This window comes from Arabidopsis lyrata (genome assembly GCF_000004255.2).
Source record: "Arabidopsis lyrata subsp. lyrata unplaced genomic scaffold ARALYscaffold_7, whole genome shotgun sequence".
In the NCBI taxonomy this organism is placed as follows: Eukaryota; Viridiplantae; Streptophyta; class Magnoliopsida; order Brassicales; family Brassicaceae; genus Arabidopsis; species Arabidopsis lyrata.
In genome coordinates, this window is record NW_003302549.1 from 9,680,126 (window position 1) to 9,704,388 (window position 24,263).

General features: G+C 32.6%; 5 protein-coding genes across 8 annotated transcripts; 2 read left to right on the plus strand and 3 right to left on the minus strand.

The window, feature by feature from the left end:
- Window positions 1–185: 185 nt before the first annotated feature.
- LOC9306008 (general transcription factor IIE subunit 1) lies at window positions 186–3,596 on the minus strand. Of its 4 annotated transcripts, none has more exons than XM_021018594.1 (11): window positions 3,463–3,596; window positions 3,139–3,262; window positions 2,892–3,011; window positions 2,522–2,642; window positions 2,192–2,305; window positions 1,965–2,074; window positions 1,688–1,871; window positions 1,258–1,452; window positions 937–1,146; window positions 647–854; window positions 186–419 (listed from the first exon to the last, which is right to left on the minus strand). In XM_021018594.1, the coding sequence occupies exons 2-11, from the start codon at window positions 3,192–3,194 to the stop codon at window positions 322–324; spliced, it is 1,416 nt and encodes a 471-aa protein (XP_020874253.1). In that variant the 5' UTR covers window positions 3,195–3,262; window positions 3,463–3,596; the 3' UTR covers window positions 186–321. The 4 variants fall into 4 exon arrangements, with proteins under 4 accessions (XP_020874253.1, XP_020874252.1, XP_020874254.1 ...); XM_021018593.1 differs by having other exon boundaries at window positions 3,459–3,596; XM_021018595.1 differs by having other exon boundaries at window positions 3,407–3,596.
- Window positions 3,597–3,754: 158 nt separating this feature from the next.
- Window positions 3,755–5,477, plus strand: LOC9306009. Its single transcript, XM_021018597.1, has 5 exons — window positions 3,755–3,865; window positions 4,204–4,464; window positions 4,570–4,701; window positions 4,786–4,902; window positions 4,974–5,477. Exons 2-5 carry the CDS (start codon window positions 4,204–4,206, stop codon window positions 5,322–5,324), a joined length of 861 nt encoding a protein of 286 aa, XP_020874256.1. The 5' UTR covers window positions 3,755–3,865; the 3' UTR covers window positions 5,325–5,477.
- On the minus strand, window positions 5,363–8,488 carry LOC9303959 (ribonuclease H2 subunit B). The gene is made up of 11 exons (XM_002869892.2): window positions 8,068–8,488; window positions 7,779–7,869; window positions 7,415–7,474; window positions 7,211–7,312; window positions 6,987–7,063; window positions 6,764–6,887; window positions 6,518–6,582; window positions 6,139–6,208; window positions 5,963–6,038; window positions 5,770–5,863; window positions 5,363–5,688 (listed from the first exon to the last, which is right to left on the minus strand). The coding sequence occupies exons 2-11, from the start codon at window positions 7,834–7,836 to the stop codon at window positions 5,581–5,583; spliced, it is 834 nt and encodes a 277-aa protein (XP_002869938.1). The 5' UTR covers window positions 7,837–7,869; window positions 8,068–8,488; the 3' UTR covers window positions 5,363–5,580.
- A 73-nt stretch (window positions 8,489–8,561) lies between these two features.
- On the minus strand, window positions 8,562–13,477 carry LOC9306010 (CTP synthase). Its single transcript, XM_002869893.2, has 22 exons — window positions 13,374–13,477; window positions 12,823–12,979; window positions 12,329–12,408; window positions 12,151–12,237; window positions 12,014–12,064; window positions 11,796–11,913; window positions 11,639–11,695; window positions 11,475–11,539; window positions 11,316–11,399; window positions 11,176–11,226; window positions 11,034–11,096; window positions 10,898–10,944; window positions 10,747–10,816; window positions 10,592–10,654; window positions 10,373–10,462; window positions 10,249–10,287; window positions 9,929–10,156; window positions 9,756–9,841; window positions 9,617–9,665; window positions 9,458–9,538; window positions 9,281–9,374; window positions 8,562–9,194 (listed from the first exon to the last, which is right to left on the minus strand). The coding sequence occupies exons 2-22, from the start codon at window positions 12,938–12,940 to the stop codon at window positions 9,022–9,024; spliced, it is 1,794 nt and encodes a 597-aa protein (XP_002869939.1). The 5' UTR covers window positions 12,941–12,979; window positions 13,374–13,477; the 3' UTR covers window positions 8,562–9,021.
- Window positions 13,478–21,089: 7,612 nt separating this feature from the next.
- Window positions 21,090–22,090, plus strand: LOC9306011 (putative SWI/SNF-related matrix-associated actin-dependent regulator of chromatin subfamily A member 3-like 3). The gene is made up of 3 exons (XM_002867841.2): window positions 21,090–21,622; window positions 21,712–21,810; window positions 21,908–22,090. The coding sequence occupies exons 1-3, from the start codon at window positions 21,560–21,562 to the stop codon at window positions 22,028–22,030; spliced, it is 285 nt and encodes a 94-aa protein (XP_002867887.1). The 5' UTR covers window positions 21,090–21,559; the 3' UTR covers window positions 22,031–22,090.
- Window positions 22,091–24,263: the final 2,173 nt, after the last annotated feature.

Below are 24,263 nucleotides of genomic sequence, written 5' to 3' on the forward strand. Positions count from 1 at the left end.
GAAGGAAGAATAATTCTTTCTCCCGCTTAATTAAAAAGGTTACATCTCTATTAGGCTTTTATAAGACCCAAAAATCTTCTCTATTGGGCCTTCAAATCATATTTGGTAATTTACAGAGAATCAGATTTGCCTACTCGACTCAATTGTCCCTTGTAAGTTGCAACAGACTGTCTAAACTCTAACGCTTGGAAATGGAACCACTTTTGTTTCAATCTTTTGTCAGCTTCGACAAGTAAAAATTGAAATGTATCATTTTGATAAAATTGGTGTAGATAATGAGATTCTCAATAAGTTCCAAGTGACTATTAGTGCACATGACAATCAGCCTTCTTCCCAATCGATGTCATCGTCATCTTCTTCTTCTTTTTCTTCTGCCTCTTCTGCTTCCACATTCAAATCCACCTTGTAGTTTCCATTTGCTGCAAATTAAGTTACATGAATAGTAACCAAGATGAGCATCACATTATCCTTAGATATCAGGAGACCTAAACTGACCCACTAATATAGTTTTAACTATGAGCACGTCTTAACAAGTATCTTGTTCAAATGCAAACACGCTCAATTCCGGTTTTATACTTCATGTGTTGTTTCATATGATCAACTAGATGGCAAACTGGAAATGAAGTAGTAGTAAACTCAAACTGACCTGTCACAGAAGCTTGTTCTTCCCATTCAACATCTTCTTCTTCTTCCTCTTCGCGTTTGGACTTCATACCAACCTGACGATCTGAGGATGTAGTAGCCGATTCAATGTCAGTGGTTGTTGATTCGCCTGCGGATTCTTGCTGATTCAGTTTTGCAGCAAGCTTTTGCTGCTCCAGTATAGCGGCGTAGTAAGCTTTGAGATACTCATCCTGAATCAAAATGGAAATAATATGCATCAAGATTCTGGAAAAACACAATCCACAAGATGAAGTTTTTCTCCAAAAAGCATGCCTTCAAATCCTTATTATCATCGCCATTTTCCATGACTGATTTCTTGTCATCTGAAAGTCCATCAGCATTTGCTTCCTGTCTCATCTCTCCTCTTTGTTCCTCGGTCAGATTCATGCCTTGCTTGATCATCCATGGAGGCAACATTTTCAGACTAGAATCTCCACCTTTCGATTTGACATCTTCTTTTCCTTCACCAAGGTTAACCTCAACCTAACCATGTAAGATTAAAGAAATCAACTAAGGGAAAAATGCAGGGAACACTTATCTTCCATAATAACATTGTAATTAATATATACATTGAGAAGTGTAATTAAAGATCACCTTTGTCTCTCCCAGAAATGGCATTGGTGTTGAACCATACCCGCCCAGTGACCTTGAAGGATCATTTAAGTTAAGATCACCATTTTCACGAGCAGCCTTAGCTGCACGAACTTCCCATGCCGGAAAAGGTTCAAAGGCAGGGAATGGTAGGTCTTTTACTCTATTTATTAGTTCCATCAGAGGTTTCAGTTCAACCTACATTTTATTTCCAATTGTGTCAACGCACACACTACAGCCACAGTCTTTTTTTTTTTTTGTTTTGCAAATCTCAAGTATTGGACATTTAAGAACGAATCTCCTAGGAAACTAAATCATATATCTTTCTGATTTAATCATGAATTTGGAACGATGCAAAGCTTCAGTGAAGGCAACTCAACTGTGTTTTTCTCAAAGTTTCATTAAAATTAGCCGCTAAACAGTAAACACAGACCTCCAAATCCTGAAGCCAAACTTTTACTTTCTCCCGCTGCCGTCTCCTTGCATTGTCACCTCCATCTACTACTTCTTCGGAAGTTAGTTTGTTACATTCCATAACAAGTTCACCATTGCAATTTTCACAATGAAAAGAATCGTCTTCCATAGAAATTAATCTCAGGGCATCCAGTGCATTATATCTATTCCAGAAATGAGAATCTATTCAGGTTTAGTGAAAATAATACAACTCACCAATGTAAAGATTTAAAAACATAGAGAGTAGTGGACTTTACTTTCTTTTGCAGTTAGGACAGCCATACTCCTGAACAGTATTCCTATCTTCTAGTTCATCTTTGAATTTTTTTTTGAGCCGGTGCAGTTTATAACGAACAATATCATATATCTGTAAGAGATAAGAAGTGATAAAGGGTAGTTTGATAAAAAAAACAGAAAGAAAAAAAAAAAGAAGCATAACAGCAAACTGAAAGAAAAAAATATATATTAGGGACATGAAGCATACCTGTGCATAATCAAGACAGCAATACGAGTGCGTGTGGAACTTAACATTGTCCTCTGCTCGGCCATCAGTTGTACCACCCACTGCATAACTATACATCTTCGCACGCTTTGCAGTCTATTGACAAGATTGAGAATAAAAAATACAGCAGAGTAAGGAAAGAAGTGTTACGGGATTAAAGACAAGCAAACAATCAAACAGAAAAATGTAGAAAACATGGTGAAATAATACAACCACAAGTTTGTTGAGTTATAGGCTTAGCAAAAACAATATTGTGCAATAAGTGCTAATGTGCTATATATCAATCTGAAAGAACATAGTTTCTTCACAGACCTCTTTCCTGTGGTAACGCATGACAAATTTTTGTTCTTCAAAATGTCTTATTAATTTTCGAAGTTCCTTGGTATTCCGCTTCAACTCTTTTGCCAAGTCTTCTTCTCTAACCCATTGCCGCCTAACAGACATAGAACAAAAGAAATAGCAGAAATGAAAGTCAGTGAAAACAGATTTAATAACCAATCTAAGCAATATCAACCTTAAACAGCCCATAATCAAGTTAGTCAACCATTCTCCTAAAACCCCAGGTTACAGTGAGGTGCGAGCCATTTATTCAACAAACCTAATAACGCAGTGGACTTAAAAAATTGTTTGGAAACTATTGTGACAACTTTGGAGCTTATCAACTGAAGAGACACATACAAACCTCGCAAGCGCGTCCAGCACGATAACAGCAGTCCCTCTGACATTTTTTGCAGATTTCTGCTGATTATCGCTTTCCGGAGTATAATTGTCATAGAAAATCCTTACTAAAAGCTTCACCAGCCTGAAAATTAATGCAAATCAACTTAGGAAATGCCAAAACAATTGATAAAGGCACATTCTGAACATATATATGAAGATTTTGGACAAAAAAGTGTGTGATTGGATAGAAATGGTATACAGAAAATTACTTGATAAACGGCTCAAGCACAACAGTTTTCTGCACCACCGTGATTGATTTTTCCATGGAATCAACAAAACCAGATACTTACAATATACCAGTCGAATTTGTGTTGGATACAAACTCTGCAAAACCTGAATTTCAAAGAAAACACACAATCATCATTGATTGATTGACAGATAACAGAGCCAATGGAGATTGATTGACAAACGGAGTATGAAATTAGGGTTTTCTACGTTGAGAGCGAGTATCTCAAAACTCAAAGCAACAATTAGAACCCCGAATAATCTAGGTCAAGTTTCTACGATAACGGAGACGTTAATCAACTACCTACGATATCTAGAGAATCTGTCGGGAGAGGAAAATCGCCGGTTCCTACCGGAGAGTTCGAGAGGTAGCAAGAACGCGGCACAGAGCCAGAACCCCGGAAGACGAAACGGAGTTTTTCGTTTTGGTACAATTGATCTAAAAGTTTAATACATAAATCAAAAATCAAAAGAACTAATTCCAAATTTGGAACATACGCCACGTGTGTGTGTGTGTTTGGGCTTATTGGGCTGAATATTGATGGGCCTAACAAAATGAACCCAGCACCGTTCTCAATTTCTTCTCCCTTCACTTCTATATTTCGTCTCTCGTCGATAAAGCAAAAAATCAAATCAAGCTTCTTCTTCGATCTTCTTCCTCTCGTCTGGTTTCGTGGTTCTGATCCTTGTTGTATTCTTTCTCCAAAGAAGGTTCGTATCGATTCGATTCATAATCGCTTTCGTTCTAAGATTCGAGAAATGGAAATTTTAGTGTGGTGCTTAGGTTGCGGAATCATAGATATTGAAAATCGCACACCCTAATTGTGAGGATTCTCCAGAAGTTGGCCTTTTTCTATTAATCAAGCTCGAATTCTACTTTTGTTGATTCGAGAAATGGAACTCTATTAAGGTTGCAGAAACTAGATATTGGAAATTGCACCGTCTATGAACCCTAGTTTTGAGGAATCGGCCTTGTCTTAGTTATGTTGTGGTCAAGATCATCTTCTGAAAGCACTAAATATTGACGGTTAGGATTACGTTTTCTTCAGATGGCTTTAAAGGAGCAGCTGGATAAATTCAACAAACAGCAAGTGAAATGCCAATCTACGCTATCGAGCATTGCTTCTTCAAGAGAAAGAACAGGGTCTTCGAGGCAGTCTGTGCCTTTGCCTGCGGCAATCAGTCAGAAGAAGCCTGATGCAGCTCCTGTCAAGTTTTCAAACGATACCGAGCGACTTCAGAATATTAACAACATTAGAAAAGCTCCTGTTGGAGCTCAAATCAAGCGTGTCATTGATCTTCTCTTTGAGGTTTGTGTTTGTGTCCCCTCTTTTTTTTGTTCTTCATATGAGAGTTGTAAGTCATCGTTTATATAATGAAGCTGATTTGTCTCTTGTTTTACTTATTTCTTACAGAAAAGGCTAGCCTTAACTCCAGAGCAAATAAATGAATTGTGTTATATTGATATGCATGCCAATAAGGCTGTTTTTGATAGTTTGAGGAAGAATCCGAAAGCGCATTATGATGGAAGAAGGTTCTCTTATAAGGTAACCTAAATATTTTATTCAAGGTGGATTTGTTTCTCTTTGAAAAAAGTTTCACATGTTTACAATTCTGCTCTGCTGTCATAGGCTACACACGATGTCAAGGACAAGAACCAGCTTCTTTCGTTGGTGAGTAAATACCCTGATGGGATTGCGGTGGTTGATCTCAAAGACGCTTACCCGAATGTAATAGAGGATTTGAAGGTATGCATTGTTATAATTGGCTAGACACAAAGATGACAGGTTTGGAAATATAAATCCATACAATTTTGCAGGCTCTGAGTGCTTCAGAGGACATCTGGTTGCTATCAAATTCACAAGAGGACATAGCGTACCCAAATAATTTCAAGTGTGAGATTAAGGTTGATGACGAATTTAAAGCTCTATTCCGTGACATAGACATCCCGAGCGACATGCTGGACGTGGAGAAGGAGCTGCTGAAGATCGGTTTGAAGCCAGCAACAAACACTGCAGAGAGGAGAGCTGCTGCACAGACCCATGGCATATCGAATAAACCGAAGGATAAGAAGAAGAAGAAACAAGAGATCAGCAAGAGAACCAAACTCACCAATGCCCATCTACCCGAGCTTTTCCAGAGCCTTAATGCCAGCAGTTCCCGGAACTGAACCTCATAAATGGATGATCATGCGGTTCAAAACTCAAATTGATCCTGAATTTTCTTGTAATTGTAATTGTTATGATCTTGAGTTTACAAATTACAATGGTTTTCATGTATTCTCACGACATTTGTTAGAAATATAGAATAAACACATTTATGAGTTGGTCTTTGTTCTAGATGTTGCTAGCTAAGCGAAGATCATCTGATAGCGGAATAGAATAATCATAAATAGATGGCTACAAGTTTTAACCGATTTTGAACATTCAGCATTTTTTCTTACAAGCCCTTGAAAACATATCCCTTATGTTCTTTGATCCAGTCTCTACCTTTGCTTGCTTTGTCTGTTTGCCTGGCTTCTTATTCGCTTTCTCCTAACAAATGTAAACAAGTAGTGTTAGTAACCAAGAACATGGAACTTAGAGCTCTTGTCTACAGTTTTTGCATACACACACCTGTAATGAAGTTGAGGATGCCATGTTATTCTCATTTGCAGTAGGAAGATTCTCCATATTGGTTTCTTTCATCGTCGGGTCAACAAATTTGAGTCTGTAAGATAAACCAGACATATGAATGATTTTGTCAGGAGTTATATGATTCGCTTTAGCTGAGTGATTGAAGATTTCAGATTTAAATTTTACAAAGTACCCAAGATGATCATATAGAAGCTTCAACCAAGGCTCAGTCTTCAGGTACTCTCCCACAATTGAAACGGCATCTATCACTGGTGCAGATTAAAGGTGATATAAGTGAAAAGCCATGTTACATCACCTCTTTAAGGGTCAACTTTAAGCAAGTAAAACGATCTCTGCTCTAGGACTTACATGTTTGTTTCTCATCTTGAGCTGCATAGTTTTTGTCCAATTCCGGTAGAGACTTCTTTAAACAGTATACCTGCATTCATTAAAGTGCAGGCACGTTAAGGATCTATACAGAAAGACAAGAATTATAGAATGTAAAACAAAACCAGTTAAAAGTGCAGACAGCATTAAAATTAGCATCTCTCTAGAAGCTGCAAATACATAATTTTCACCAGGCAATATCCAAAAAGACATATAAGTATTAGACATGCCTCATTCCTGAAATTTATGCGGACATAGTGATTCAGACACATGTATCACTTTCAAATGGCGAAGGTATCAAGAAAATTTCAACTAGATCATAGAGAAGGCTGCAATAAATAATCTTCTGACAAGATCATACCTTACAACTTAACCAAGCTAAGACTTTCGAGTTATCAAGCCGATAGAACTTCATAGATCCAACCTCTGCAAGAAGAGAACAAGAGGAATGAGGAAATGGAACAACTAGAGATCACCAAGCTCTTCAAGAGTGATGAGAAACATTCAGATAATATGCATATAAGAAGGATTAAAAAATCTACAAGAAGAAAGACGTGGCAATCTGAAAATTATGTTGTGTTTTCTAAAACCATAGGTAGCAATTTACCTTGAGTTTGACAAACGATTCCCATACATTTCTCTGCAAGTGACAACAAATGTTGATATCCAGGATATCCTTCCACAAATAAAATCTCATCCAGTTGCCTGAACTTTCCTAAATCTTCACCTTTCTACAGATCGACAATTTAAGAACACAATTAACATTTCCGAGAAACGGAAATCAGACTGAAAATAATGAACTGAGAAGCAGCCAAGGAGCATAGTGTGACCTTCATTCTTGCTTCGTCGAAAATAGGCAACAAGATGAAAACAGGATCAACGGGAGTGGCCATATATAAGCTTCCATCTGTAAATAGTAAACCGTCATGAACATAAAGAATATAAAATTTGTATACACATTGATGCTGGCTCACATATTATTATGACTCAAAATCACTCGCAGTTTAGCATTTATGTACAAAGAATAATGATCAAAGATCAAGGTGAGAAATACCTTCAGAAATGTAATCTCCCAAGAACCAAGAACCATATGATTGCTTAAACCACTGAAGTTCTTGAATCATCTCATTATTAAAAAGGAAGCATGTTCCACTTTCTGCCATAGAAGCAAAGATACCAAACCACATAAGATGTTACTAGCTGAAGTTTTCCCTACAACACTACATAGCAAGCCTGTCAATAATCAACATCCCATTACCTGATTTTGGATGGCGGAGTGTTAACAGTTCTCCAGGTTTGTTTCCACCACAACCTGAATCTTTATATATAAAACAAAAAGACGGTCATGTTCTCAAAAGCATCTACGAGACTACGACTTCCAACTAACTATCATAGCCAAGGAAGGATTCAACTTTAAATAGTCATCACCACATCCTTTCAATTCTGATGAGTATGTATATCGAATGAAAAAAACAGTCTAAGTGATCTTACAGGATAAAACCAAAGCTCATTTATTATTCAAATCTAACTTCTCCAACCATTTTTCATAGACATTCCTACACCATTGCAGAATCTAATTTGCAAATCCGTCTCAGAACAGAATCTATAGTAGAAGAGAGAACCTGGGGCTATGAGAACTCGTGTCTTCTCAGTTCCTTCCCACCAAACAGTAGAACTCATCTTCAAAATCTTATCTTCAAAGCTTTAGCAAACCTAAATTACCAACAACAAAATAAAGGGTTAAAGAAGCATAGATCAGCGGACCCAGTACAATGCTAAATAGGTATATCAAACTCATAAAAGACGACACTCTTCCCCAAACCCGAAGTAAACTTTACAAAAGCCCAAAACGAGAGCTAGACGAGAAATAGTGAAAATAGCGAAACCCATAACACCAGTTAGATGATATACCGAGATGACGCCAAGAAGACTAGCACACTAGTGAGGTAAATGAATCAGGACGAAATCTCTGTAAGACATTTCATCGAACAGTTGGTGTGCATTATTCACCCCCAAAAAGATTCGGATCAAATTCTCACCAGATTGGCGCCATAACAGAAGTAGCGCGCGCATTTAATTCTGGGCCCTAGGCCCATAACAACTTCAAAAGAAAATATTTCCAAATAGATCCTTAATTTAACAGAAACTGCCCAGATAAGTCCTATACTAGTATTAGTAAAACATACAGCCCCAAAAAGTTAAGAAGCTTCAATGAAAGTCTCGTCTCACACAATCTTCACAAATACCGGAACATGGCAAACTGAGAGAGTTTGGCCTTCAAGTGGCTACAAAATCAAGTTTCTTAAGACACAAATACTTGGCGTTGTGAATTCTCTGGCTCGGTTATGTCATCGACTCTAGAATGGCTTTGTCAGATGAATGATCACTCTGGAATCAAACCACAAGTAGAAAGAGAACTAGTTTTATAACCATTCAAATAACAGAGAAAAAAGCTACATTAGCATACAGAGAAATCAAACTATGTACCGGAAAAACATCGGTACTTCCCTGGAAATGTTTAAACCATGATAACCCAAAAAAAAAAAAAAAAAAAAAAACAAGATACTGATTAATACTACTACATAAGAATCTAAGAAACACAGCAACAGAGAGTCAATCCCAAGACTCTCTAAATACTACCCATTACAAAAGACAAAGGTAATATATATTCTAATGTTGCTTGTGCTTAGTGTTCTTCTTCTACTTCATAATCTTTAAGAAACAGCATCTCATAAAAAGCCAATCTTCAAACTGTACAAAACCAGAGCCTTCTCTCTCCCTCCACTGGTGAAGAAATCCATGTTAAAAATTCCGGATAAAATAGCTTTTTTTAGAGAGAAGTCATTGTTGATGCAGAGATGTTGTTCATGAGTAGACACGATCACATAAACTGTACACAACACTGACTGGCTTTTTCGCTGCACCTTTCCAGTAAACTCTCTCAAGTTTTCCGTTGGGTAGAGAACGTGGAACGACGGCTTCTTGGCAGCTTTGTTGCAGTACAGTGTCTAGTTCTCCACTAGCTGCTCCAATTAGTCCTGCAATTTTTTGTTCAAGAAAAAGTTCCGTTTTTAAGTATGCGGTACACAAAGAAAGAACCGAGAAATTTTGGTGTTATATTTACCTAGAAACAGAGGAGATGGTTTTCCGGGTCTTGATTTGTACTCGGGATGGAACTGAGCTCCAATGTAAAACGGATGATTAGGCAGTTCAAAGATCTGTATTATCAAATGTAAGGAATTATATAACCAGAAAGATTATAAATTTATGTGGTGTAAGGGGTTTATCTATTGGTTTTTACCTCCATTCGCTGACCCGTCTCGTCTTTTCCTGTGAATGTGAGTCCAGAGCTCTCGAAACGTGGAACCATGTCTGGATTTACCTGCAAGAGAAGATCTTGTTTTTAACTTTAACTGTCAAAGAGATAAATTTGCAGTATAATCTGAAAGCTGCTTAATACCTCATATCTGTGTCGGTGTCTTTCATCTACGAAACCTCTGTTCCCATATCTGAAACATTCAAAAGAAAAAGATATCGGTTAAGCACTAAGATGCATCAAGTTGAAACTTTTTAAAGTGGAAAAAGAATCACGTGCTTACAGTTTTGCTGATTTGGAGTCTTTAGACTGAAAGTAGGTTCTTCTTGAGCCTAACCTCATAGTGCCTCCCATATGCGTTTTCGAGCCCTGCTTCAAACAAAAATTACAAGAAATCCCGAATTAAGTAGATTGGAGTAACTGAAACTCAAGCAGAAAATGTGGAAGGGAACAAACCTCAGGCATGAAAATAACACATGGGTTTTTGGTGTTGGGATCAAGTTCAGTGCTGTTTGCATCTGGCAAACCTAGTACAGTTCTGGCAAACTCGATCACAGCGAGTTGCATCCCTAGACAGATACCGAGGTATGGAACTCTGTTTTCTCTGGCGTATTTCGCTGCCAGCATCTTTCCTTCTACACCTCTATTGCCAAAACCTCCCGGCACAAGAATACCATCAGCACCCTTGAAGGAAAATTACATACCATATCAACGGAAAGTCCATCTCGACACAAGTAATCAGGATTCATTTGATGGGAATGAAAGAATGTTCAGACCTTGAGTAACTTCCAGGCGGCCTTATAGGCATCCGGATTCTGCAGAGAGGAATCACTTTGCCTCAGTTTCTTAGGTTTCATAAGTTGTCTAAGTAATTGAGCTTAGTGTAAAGTGTAAACATACCTCCTTTTTTGCACCTTGCTCAAGATCACTAGCTGAAATCCAATCTATGACAAGTTTCTTGCCCCTTGCCACAGAAGCGTGCAAGAGAGCCTGTTCATCAAACACAAGAATCCCTTTATCAAATACCCCAATCGAGTGAGATATTTAGACGATGGCTTATGAGGATTTTGACCATAGAAAGGCTTAGATTTGTGGTTAAAGTTGTTGGGATTGATGTACCTTGTGAATCGACAGATAAGAATCCAAAAGCTCAGTGTATTTTCCAACCACAGCAATTCTTACCTAAAAACTCAAAACATAATGAAGTCAGTCACCAGCTGAAAACCAGTGATATAAACTAAGCCTAAAATGTCATGGTGGAACCAGGAACACACCGGAACATGCAACTTGTCTGTCATTTTAGCCATCAAAGACCATTCCTCTAATGCAGGCTCCTTTGCAACTCTGTACATGAAAATATCACACAATTATTCCCACAAATGAAATGTACCAATCTATTTGAGAATATGAGTAAGCCAGACTTACCCTTTAAGGTTCAAGACACGCAAAATCGCCTCGTGTGCCTTTTGTTCCTGCTCAAACAAATTGAAATGTAAAGACATTGGTAATGAGAACTGTTTACTGAAACTTTGAAACTATGGTGGTAGAGAAAGTTACTCACTTTGAGAAGCAATGGAATGTGCCAAATGTTGGGACAATCGTAGAGAGTGACAACGTTTTCCATCTGCAAAATAAATTAAATGTTATTAACAATGTTTATAACAAAGAAAAAGATTAAGTCTTGTCTTGCAAATATTACATACCGGGACATGGCAAAACTGAGAGAGTTTGGCCTTCACATTATCTTCAAGTGGCTACAAAATCAAGTTCAATATAAGAACTTAGAGCCAAGATAGAAGAAGAGACGTTAACAAAAAAACAACAAAATTTACAAGGATGAAACCTTTGTGCTTCGGCAAGCCAAGATATTAGGGCTTAAGCCAAGGCCTCTTAAGTCTCGAACGCTATGTTGCGTTGGTTTAGTCTTCTGTAAGCAATTCAACATTGTTAGGACGACAAGTAAAACAGATTAAACAAAAGTGCCAAGACTCGAGAAACTTGCCTGTTCACCAACAACATTCAATACAGGCACAAGACTGACATGGATCAAGCAAAAATTGTCAGTGCCTGAAAAAAGGTAAGAAAACACATCACTCAATCTTGACATCTTAAGTAAACTTTCACTGTTATACCTCAATGAACACACACACAGAAACCATGACTTACCTACTCGATATGAGAACTGCCCAAGAGCTTCAATAAAAGGCATGGACTCTATATCTCCTACAAAATGGAAAGAGAAGCTCTTTCTTTTAACAAACTGAATACGACCTCGACCTGACACTGTCTTTTAAACTCTCTATGAAGAGAACTAGATTAATACCTATAGTTCCTCCAAGTTCAATGACACAAACATCAGCTGGACCTGACTGTCCATCGACAGGAATCCTAGCAGCACGCTCAATCCATTCTTGAATAGCATCAGTAATATGAGGAACAACCTGCAAAAACCCGCAAAGAACTTTCAATAAATCTTCATCTCTCTCTCCCTCTCTTTCAGGGGAATTTCATCAAACACATGGTCTACGTTTATCTAGTTACCTGAACAGTCTTCCCAAGATAATCTCCTCTCCTCTCTTTCTCAAGCACATGCTGTTCACAAAGTTCAACATGTAAGTCCAAAAACCCAGAACTCAAAACATTCCAAATCTTTAACTTCCTTCCACAAAGACACAAACCTTATAAACTTTTCCGGTAGTTATGTTGTTTTCACTGGTCAGCTTAATATCCATGAACCTCTCATAGTTCCCAAGATCAAGATCAACCTTTTATCAACACACCCACAAAAAAAAATCAGTTTTTTAATGACATTTCCTTAAGAAAGAAACAGAGCAATTTGGTGAAAGTGTAAAATACCTCGCCACCATCATCCAAGACGTAAACTTCACCATGTTCAATCGGTGACATGGTCCCAGCATCAATATTTAAGTAAGGATCTGCCAAAATTTCACATAATCCAACTTTAAAATCAGTAACTATTCTTAAAAAGTGATCAACTTTTCTGAGAAAAATCATGAAACTTTAAACAGGGTTTAACAGGGGAAATAGAAAAGATAGTAAATCTATGGAAATTCTTAGATCTTTTTTAAGCTTTTTGTTTGTACCCTTTTTCACACGCGTAAGGTAGAGGGCAAAAAAAAACTTCCTTTTTCATGTTTATTGTACCACTGGGGCCTAAAAATCAAATCTTCAAACTTTTCTTTTTTTTTTTCCTCAAGTTGGGAGAAAAAATCAAAAGCAAAAGAGGAACGAACTTTGCGTGAGAAGAAAAAAATTGGCGACGGGTTCGTTTTACATGAAAGAATTGACAAGTATAGTTGTAACAAGAGAGAAAGAGAAAGAAAAAGGACCGATTTTAATGGCGGTGACTCGGAAGCCACAGGATTTGAGGATGAGTCCGATGCTACTTGCTGTGACTCCTTTTCCGAGTCCACTTACTACTCCTCCTGAGACAACCACATACTTCATCTTCCTTCCACACTTCTTCTAAAAGATGAGCAAAGTTTCCTGCAAAAAACAAAAAAACAAACAGACCTTACTAAGCAAGAGAGGACAGGACATAGAGCAAAAAATAGAAAACAGAGCATAGAAACAGAGAGGAAAGCATACAGCTTTGGGTTTGCTTTTAACGGTCTTATAACTCAAATTATTATTACAAGTCTGACATATTTCAGTTCCATGTCCTGATTAAGTTTATGTTATACAGAATCTGTCTCAAGTAACTAGGTAAAGCAGAGGAAAACTGAGAAAAGTCTCTGTTTTTTAGAGAACAAGTGAGCAAGAAAGTAACAGAAACAAGAATCTTTTAGTTCTTGAGTTTTGTGTTAGCTAGGAGTTGAAAGTGTAAAGAGATTAGTGAGCGGATAAAATTAAGTAGATGAGAGATATTAATTAGACTTACCTAATAATTATGAAACAAGAAATGAAAGTAGAGAGAGATATATCCAAATGTGATGTGAATTGAATGAGAGATTGTGAAGGCCTTTTTATAAGCAGTGTTCCACTTTGAAGAGAAGATTACTCTTTCGTATTTAATTAGCAATTTAATTCTTAAACTAATCTTTCTCTCTCTCTCTCTCTCATCACTTTTTTTTTATGTATTTTATTTTGTTTAAAAAATCTTAGACAAAAGAAAGAGGACAAAATCTCTTACACTGTGTTAACATTTGGAGGTATCTTGATTAGGACTATGTTTCTCTTTCCTAGCTAATTGTCGCTCGGATTTTCATATCTATTTTTTATTTTTATTTTTGGTTTATAACTTGAAATATGATCGGAAGAAAAAAAAATAACTTGAAATATGATCATGTTTGTTTAGTTTTAAATTATAGTGTTAGTCACAATTTTTTTTTTCCACGAGTTGTTTGTAGTGGTTTAAAGGTTTGATTTTAGGGAGACTCACAAAACCATTTTTCAACACTTCTTTTCAAAAATGCTTCATTTGGCTGTCCATTTTTAAAAATATTTTTTTTTATGTAAAAAATGATTAAATTATTCTTCTTTTAATAAAAGATATCATAAATATATAAAGAAAACATGAGAATGTGCACACATCAAAATTACAAATTTGATTTTGTAAAAACTTGTAAAACCTTTAAAATACCTTGTAAAATTGTAAAATGTTACCGCCAAAATTTTTCCCGCCAAAAAATTTTTTTTGCGGGAAAAGTAATTCCACAATTTTTTTGGCGGGAAAAATTTACAAGGTATTTTAAAGGTTTTTTACAGGGTATTTATAAGGTTTTACAATATATTTTAAAAGGTTTTACAACGTATTTATAAGGTATTTATAAGATATTATAAGATTTTACAAACTATTTTATAAGGTTTTTCAAGTTATAAGGTTTTACAAGTTTTTTATAAGGTTTTACAAGTTATAAATACCTTATAAAACCTTATAAGTACTTTGTAAAACTTTTTAAAATACATTGTAAAACCTTACAAAACACTTGTAAATACTCTGTAAAAACCTTTAAAATATCTTGTAAATTTTTCCCGCCAAAAAAATTTCTCCAAAAAAATTGCGGAATCACTTTTCCCGCACAAAAAAAATTTTTGCGGGAACATTTTTTGGCGGAAAAATTTTTACGGAAAATTTTACAAGGTATTTTAAAGGTTTTTACAAGTGTTTTGGCGGGAAAATTGCGGGATCACTTTTTCCGCCAAAAAATATTTTGTATTTTGTGGACCTAATTTTGTTTCAAATAAGGGTAAAATAGTCATTAAAAATTAAAAGAGGGCAAACTTAAAAATAGACTCTCAAAAGGGACATTTTTGAAAAGGAATATTGAAAAAGGTGCATTTAATAATTTCTCTTGATTTTAATTATAAAAGCAATTTGTCATCGTTTTATTTCGAATTTTGCTTCTTCTTCTTTTTGGGTTTTAATGTCAATTTCAAATTTTGCTTTATTTTATACTTAAGTAAAATTTTAGAGGTTTGACTAATATCGATTTACCATGGTCATGGGCCACTGCATATCTTTTACCTAATAAAACATATATCCAGTAAGAGTTTCTTAGCCATATTGATAAAATTTATTAAAATGCTATAACTTTTTTAATCTCTTAATTATTTAAAGATTAAATTGTATAAAACCTATAATTTATATAATTGTATATGAAATAAGTGGTAATGTTCATTTTTATGAAATACATAAAGTTTTAGTAATATCATGGGTTTTAATTTTAAACTTAAATTTATAGCGATTAGTAGATTAGTTAATGTGTTTTTATCTACGAGGTTAAACTTAGGGGGTGTTATTGGTTCCTAATTTACATGAAATTTTGATGACTTTAATAAAATCATAGAAAGTAAGCAAATGAAAGATTATAAACTATTGTTGGAACGTTTTTGAGAGTTTTCTATAATCTTATTGATTAGTATTTCATAATCTTGTAAAGTTTTCCAAACAATCTCTCTATTTTGATGATACTTTTCATGACTTTGTTTTGTGAAGAAAAATGTAGAAAGTCATAAACCAATAACATAATAATTTAATTCATTAACAATCATAGATTCTTTTGTTGTAGTCGGATAACACAAAACTTTTAATGACTTTATAAAAGTATGAATCCAATAACTCCAGATTTATAAAGATTTTAGATTACTTTTTACAAATCTTAAACTAATAACACTAAACTTTAACAAACTTTTAAAAAATCTTGATTGAATAACAACAGATTCTACATAACATTTAAAGTTATTAAAACTCTATTTAAATCACAAACCAATAACACCCTCTTATTTTCATTAATAATGTCTAATTAACATGCCATTTCAAAATAAAGCGGGAACATAACATAGCTTTACAATGTTATATTACTATATGAGATATTTATTTATCTTCTGTGTGGAATATTTTAAACAGAAAGTATATTTAAGTGTAAATTTGTAGTAAGTACAATTTTGAAAAGAAATTTCTTTTTTTTTTCGTGTCGGATCCTACGGATGCGGGACTTGGAGCCCTGTGAACCGCAATTCCAGCAACGGTATTAACTAATCACTAATGCTTTTAACAAAAAAAAAAACTAATCACTAATGCATGCGGTCGTTCCTTTTTTTATTCTACAAGAATTGTTATATTTTTGTGCTCTCATAGTAATCAGTGGTCCACGGTCTATTATTGTAGTAGCTTCTAAGTTTCTCTATCATGAAATCCATGATCAGCTGTAGTTATACTATGCAAATTGAAATCATTTGATAGTGTAAGTTTTATACTAATATAGTAATATTTACCAATACGACTGTGCTGTTGTTTTTGCATTTCTGAAAAAATTTCAAAAAAACCTTCAACATTTTTCTAGCGTAATGCATTGTGAATCAGTTTTTTCCTGTACTATTTTGATATCACTACAAAACCTATAATAACTGTGTCATCTTCTCCGGCCCATGTATACATGTGTTTTTAGACCTTAATTCATGAGTAAAAATTACTCAACGACCACTGTATAGTAGCTAATTTATTGTGAATTCTCAGTCACCTTGGATCCTCCGGAATTTGTAAAGGATATTATTATTAAAAATATGTAGTATTTTGTATTGAAGATGTGACAAAATATGTCACATGTACAATAAATATCTTTTGTTGAAGGAGACATCTATGTAAAATGGTTTCATAATAATATAATATACATTGTTAAAAATCAATAAATACCTGAAAACTATGTACAATGTAACACTGTTGTATTAATAAGTGTCAACTATATAAACGAATAAGAAACGAATGCATTATAATAGCATGTAGAATAATAACCAGCGGCAGTTATGGTATGTTGGAGATCTAAAATGATCATGAGGGTCCACATGCATCTGATCTTGTTGTGCTTATCAAGGAAATTTGATTACAATAGTTAATACCTACCAAATTTACTACTATTTGTCACTGGTACAAAAGTAAACTTTTACCAAAAAATATTTAAACAAAAATAAAAAATATTCGATCAAGAACAGTCCTTAACCCCAAAATTAATTGGCAAAACATGTTATGTGGAACTAACTCTTTATATAACTATAAAGTGTAGTCCATCCACATGTTACTTTAAGATTTGTGGTTGAATTCATTAAGAACAATGCTATATATTTGAAGTAGAAAAACAATTAGTCATTCTCATTGTTAGAAAAGTTCAGTGATTCAACATTTTGTTTTTATCTGTGTTGTTCCGCTCATTCTATTTAGTATTTATTCTGTTTGTTCTGTAAACTGTAATAATCGTAGGTAGTGAGTTGTTCTTTTTATTATGTGTGTATCAACATAGTTTTTATTTTTGGTTGCCATCATTTAAAACTGTAACTGTAAAATTGCATATATACAATTTTAGATCTTTTTTTTCTAGATATCAAATGTTTACTGTATAGCTAAAATCATCTTTCAACATACAGAATCAGAACTATCAACATTAAGGAAGTACAATCTTGATTAACATCGTTATATATATATATATATATATATATATATATATATATATATATATATATATATATATATATATAGGTGCGTTTTTCTGTTAGTTTAATGTAAAGATGCCTGATTTATGATTTTTTTTCCTTTATAATATTGATATTATAGTATTAGAAAATATTTGAAGAATAAATTACGGATTTTGTCCTTTTTCATAAAGGCATTTGTGGATTTTGCCCTTTTTCGAATAGTTTATGCATTTTGCCCTTTTTCATGCTCCAAAAATATGATTTAATATGCGTTTCACTCGTTATGTTTGGGTTTAGTCGGTTCCATTTGTTCTTAGGGTTTAGTATTTGGTATAAAGTACGTATTTTTGGAAAAAAAAATCCTAAATACATACATTTTTAAGTGTTAAAAAAGGGCAAAATCCGTAAACTATTCAAAAAAAGGCATTTTCGTAAGTTTTTCCCAAAAAAGGGCATTTTAAACAATAATCCCAATATTTGAATGTAAAAAAGTATTAGGAAATAAAGCACCACCAGTTTTTAAAAGATGTTGTTTACCTATAATTTTTTTTGTTTACCTGTAATCTTATTAGACGATTAGATTAGTCTTGATCAAGTATAGCTGAATTCTTGATAGGAACAGTTTTTAAAAAATTAAAGGTGTATGAACTAATGAAGAATATCAAAGTGGAACAGTCAGTCTATACGTCGAACCCTTGTTTTAGTGGACCGACCGACTCGGTAAAGAACATAGTCACGAACATAATCTTCTAATTCATATAGTATTGTAGCTTTATGAACTTTGTGGATAGGTTAATTTATATTATATTTGGAATTTATTAAAATTTGAAAACAGTGTGGTTTACAGTGTATATATATATATATATATACCACTCACTACATGTATGTAAGTCGAAATTTCCAAACATAAATTTAGTATCAACGTTATTGAATAAGATTCACCCAACTTCGACAACAACATGAGAATTTGGCCCCTTCATATAAATTAAAAAGACCCTACCATTAGGGCTGATATTTTCACATCATATCTCGGTAAAAAATCTAAAATTGGTTAAATTAATATTGAATTTCATAAATATTTGTCGTGTTTATTAAGATCCATGTGCAACAAAGTCCAAATGTGTATTATATTTTTTTCTCTTCATAGTAATGGAAGATAAATCTTTATATATACTCTGACGTTGCTATTAGTTAATTTGTTCGGATACTGTGCTATTTCATTTATTTATGGGGCTTTTGCAAAAATGCCACTTTTTCAATGCCACTTTTCAAAAATACCCCTTTTTAAAACCTTATAAAAAATGCTCTTAAAAATATAAGATTTACCCAAATATGTATGTAATATTATTAAAACATACACAAACTACATTTCTATGTATCTAAAATCTTATAAATACTTTATAAATACTTTATAAATGCATTTTAAATACCTTTAAAAACCTTTAAAATATCTTGTAAAACCTTTGAAAAACCTTAAAAATCCTTTAAAATAACTTGTAAAATCTTTAAAAATACCTTATAAAACCTTATAAATACTTGGATCGAGTCTTCAAGTAGTAGTTACAATCCATAAGTACCTTATAAACCTAATAAAACTTTATAAAAATTTCAGATTTAAAAAGGGGCATTTTTGAAAATGGACATCTAAAAGGGGCATTTTTGAAAAGTGGCACACCAAAAAGGGTATTTTTAACAATTTTCCTTTATTTATACCAATCCTCCAAAACTTGGATCAATAAAAATTTAATTAAATATCAAATTATTAACAATAAAAAAGTAACTAAACATTGTCGTTTCTGATTTCGGGGTAGATATGCAAATTGTCATCATTTTATACTTAATAGATAAATTATTAAAAACTGATCACCCTATAGTTTGTTCAATTTACTTATATATAGATTTTGTTTTGGGTAAAAAAACCTGTTATAACTTATAAGAATCTACATATACATTTTTACAGGGGATTTTTGCAAAAAGTCTTTTGGATCCGGGTTTTACCCGATTTAATAATATTCGGATCTAGGTTAAGAGATTTAAGGAATGTTGTCTTAAAACCACATTAATTCTTAATTAACACCTAAATTGGAAATATATATAATATATCTAAACTAACCATATTTGTTAATTACCTTAACTACTTCTAACAATAATTATTTAACTATTTATTTCTATATAGAAAGAATATGTGATTAAAATAAATATTTTGTAAAATATTGATTTGGGAAAAAATTGTTCTTACGAAAATAATTTGTTTTGTTATAAAAATTAATATTTGTTATTTGTAATTAAATTACATAAATAATAATAATAATTTGTCTACACCATCAAATGAAAATAGTTAGTTATTTAATTTTTTTTATTTAATATTACGTAATTTAAAAAAAATAAATTCAACAATATAATGTCAATGGGTTTAATTCTTAAGATTTGAAAATATTAAAAAAGATACTAACCAAAAATTATCTATCCTAATTTGTTTCTAACAATTTGGACACAAATATTTCAAATCTTTCGAAAATTTAATGTGATCACATTTGTTACTAAAATCTCGATTATATTCCTAAAATCTCGAGAAGATCTTCCTTTAAATCCGCAAATTATAATTTTTGAATTAAATAAACTAACAATACGAATATTCCTAATATATTCGAGTACTAATAATCCTTATTATAGTATATTCCTTATCTAAATACTAAATCTTTTATTTTTAATTCTAATCAAAATTTATGAAATCGGAAATCAATCATGATTTCTTAAACATCCTTAAATTTCGAAATAATCAACAATTCGAATATGCTGAAAAATCATAACGAAATATCTTTATTTACTTAAATGTTTTAGTAATCGTTATAGCAAAAAAATCAATTCCAGCGCTATTGGTTCTTTAAACTTTTTTATTTACATAGATATTTTGTATGTAAAACCTTATAAATACATTGTAATACATTGTAATAAATAAAGAAAAAACGACATTAATTAGTAATAAATTCGTTTTTCATATTTAATATCACAAAAAATCTATTTTGGTAATATTTTCTGATTTGATTTTTTTAAGAAAAACTACATTAATTAGTAATAAATTCGTTTTTCATATTTAATATCACAAAAAATCTATTTTGGTAATATTTTCTGATTTGGGCAACCGAATATGACGAATTTATTATCTTTGTATATTCTCGAATTTGTTAATTTCTCGAATAAGATAATATTTCAAATTCGAATTTGTTATATTTCCTTAAATTTCTGCAAATCTTATATTTCTCCAAAACAAAAAAGATTAGATATTAATAAAACCAGATTAGAGATATTACTAAAGATTTATGGAAATCAAATATTTAATTTTAAATGCTATTAATAATCATAATCTCGATCATATCTACTAAATATAAACTAATAACAAAAACTAATCGTTATCAAATCTTAATTACCATTACCATTTATACTTCTTCTCATTATGGCCGACGATATTCAAGTCCAACAAGTTGGTTTTCTTAACAAATTATTCCACATTCCATATTTAAAAAATCCGTGTTTCAACAGAACTATCTTACCATATTATCTTACCTCAATTCATATCCCGAGAATTACTCTCCAAAAATAATTCTAGCATATACCTAAAACATTCCGATTACATATATTTTATTCCATATTTAGTTAAGATTGCGAATTATTTTTGCGTGATCACCAAAAGAATATTGACCTAAATGTTTGAGCCTATATATACTATATGGATTTACCTCTCATCACATCATAAAAAACACACATTTTATTTATACACCGTGCAAACATTTCTTCAACCCTAGATGACTGCTACATTTTCTTACGTATAAGATGTTTACATATCTTGAGGTAGGGAGAAGAAGAAGATGAGCTTTTGTTAGCCAGCGGTAATAGAACGGCGACGGCGGAAGCGTAAGAGCTTTGCTTGCCGATGGCGGATTCATATGGCGACGTTTCCGATGTTGGAACGATCCATCTTGGTGGCTAGGTTCATTCTTTGACTTTCCAATTTCTAATCTTAATGAGTTGTTTGATTTCTTGAAATCGGAATCGATTAAACTTTGAAATTTTGTTTCTAACAAACTCTGTCTGGATCTGACTAGAGAGAGCTTAAGATCTTTATGCTTCTGCTTTTGTGATGTATTACAGATTCTGCTCATGTCTCTGAAAGCTGGAGGAGTTGGTCTGAATCTAACCGCAACTTCAAGTGTCTTCTTAATGGTACCATCTCTCTTCAAGCTTTGTTTTGAAGTCTTCTTGATAATTGAATGATGAATTGATGTTTTGGTTTTCTTTCTTGAAACACTTAGGATCCATGGTGGAATCCGGCGGTAGAAGAGCAAGCGATCATGAGAATTCATCGAATCGGGCAGAAACGAACAGTATTCGTCAGAAGATTCATTGTCAAGGTAACACTATATAAAACCACATTTTTCTCTGAGTTTCTTCGTAAGCAAGATCTCTTAAGTAAGTAATATTGTGTTTGTTTTGGATGATTATGTACAGGATACAGTGGAGGAACGAATGCAGCAAGTTCAGGCAAGGAAGCAGAGGATGATTGATGGAGCTTTGACCGATGAAGAAGTCCGGTCGGAAAGACTTGAGGAGCTCAAAATGTTGTTCCGATGAAAGACTTGGAGAAAGTCTTATTAGTCTTTTGAACTTCAGAGTTGAGAGTCTTCTTTTTGTTGTTTTCATGTAAACAAATAAAACTTCAAATTTTAAATCTTTTGTTATAAATATCGTCATACAGTGTACCATACATTTAAATCAAATAAAACAATAACATATATCTATAGATCATCTTAAAAAAAAAAATTTATTATTATTTAATAAAATTATATACCCGCGGTGTACCGCGGGTTAAAATCTAGTGATTTGTTAAGGTAACATAGAACTATAGATTAAAAAAATTAGTATAGTAAGTAAGATGCATGATCAATTCTATTTTGTTTAGTTTTAGTGTGAAATCCTAATTATAAGTGATTATTTATCATTTTAAAAAAAGTTCGAAAAAGTATGTGTGTTTTTAATATCATTTGTAAGGATCGCTCAAAAAAGTCTAAATTGGATAAATTTTCACCAGATTTATTGCATACGGAAGGAGTAATGGTGTTTTCTTAGTATGAAAATCATCATATTAAATTAATAAGAAAACAAAATCCTGCTAGTCGCCAGTCGGCACAAATTTTTCGAAAACACTTGTAGATAATAATATAATATTATACATTATTATATAAACAAGCAAAAAATAAAACATAAACAAATGAAATATGAACACGAAAAACCTTTTTCTTACATGAAGCAAAGAATAATCTTCAAGAATTTCAGACCAGAGAAATACAATAAGATAAGAAAAAAAAACATTGGATAATGATAATTTCAAGAACAACGTACCGAAAGTGAGTAAAAAGAAAAGGAAAGAGATATAAATTAAAGTTAAGTGAAATAATAATAAATAATATATGTAACAAAATTTAAAAGAAATAAAAAGATAGGGTCAAAGATAAAGAAAGATGAAGCTTCGTTATGAATCGAAAGGAAACGTCAACAACGACCAACTAACTTACCTTCCCTCTCTCTTTATGGTCTCTTTCTTTGCCGGTCGCTCCAATTTTTGTCCCTCCATTTATGTCACTCTTTATTTTATTACTTGCTTTTACTTATTGTCGAGCTATTTACTACTCGCCCTCTATTTTGTAATGTATTTTTAAAATTTTCACATATATTAAACATTGGTTATAAATGTATTATTTTTGTGATTTACAATTTTCTCTAACTCTAAACTTATAATATTAATTTATTTTTCATGAATTTTACAATTATCAATAATAACTAATAAATATTGCACACAACATTTGATATTAATGAACAAAATAAGGAAAGATTTTATAAAATATATTCAAAAAATATATAAAATTATGTGATCCAAGGATAATCTTTCATTAATTTCGGATGGCAAAAAAAAGGATATTTTTTCAGTAATGGATTTGAAGTGGTAATTTTTTTCTATGTGGATTTAGATCAAAATTCAAGTTATTTTATCTATGAATTTCCATAATTATATTTATTTGATCATTGTAGATCTATAGAACGAAAATATAATATAATTTTTACGTTTGTCAAACTTCAATCCGGAATTTAATATGATTTTTTTTATTTTAGGTCAAATTATAAATCATGTTATTCTATCTATGAATTTCCATAATTACATTTTTTGGAAGATCTGTAGAACGAAAATATAATATGATTTTTACGTACGTCAAACTTTAATCCGAGATTTAATATGGTTTTTCCATTTATAATATCCCTTTATACTATAATTTGTTGTGTATGACTCATCTCCACATGGGCCTAGAGAGCTATATTGCGAGGCTAACTACTAACACGTGTATATGTAATTGTGGATGTATATACGCACATATAAATTTTCAATATATATAATAGATTTGAAGACTATTTCCTTCTCAAGTTGTATGAATCGGTTATTTATAGTATCAACTTAAGCAAATCAAACAAATATCATTCAGAGGAAAAAAGTGGAAGTGAGATATAAAAACATAATCTTATTTATGACGGCATTAAAACAACAACAACAAAAATGCATATAAATTGCTATTTAGGGCACACTTTAAATCAATCATTTTTCTATCCAACGTTGGAGGAAAACCGGGTATAGTAGCGATAATACATCAATTTTTCTTTGTTTGGATTGCACTTTGGATTCTTTCAGTAGTTGAGTACTAAACCGGGTTGTTAATTCTTTGGAGGAAAACTTCAGATTTTATTGGTTCAAGGGTTCATTGTAAAAGGATACGGCCATACGGGCTCGTAGGAGCAAACGTAGCATGCATCACTAACA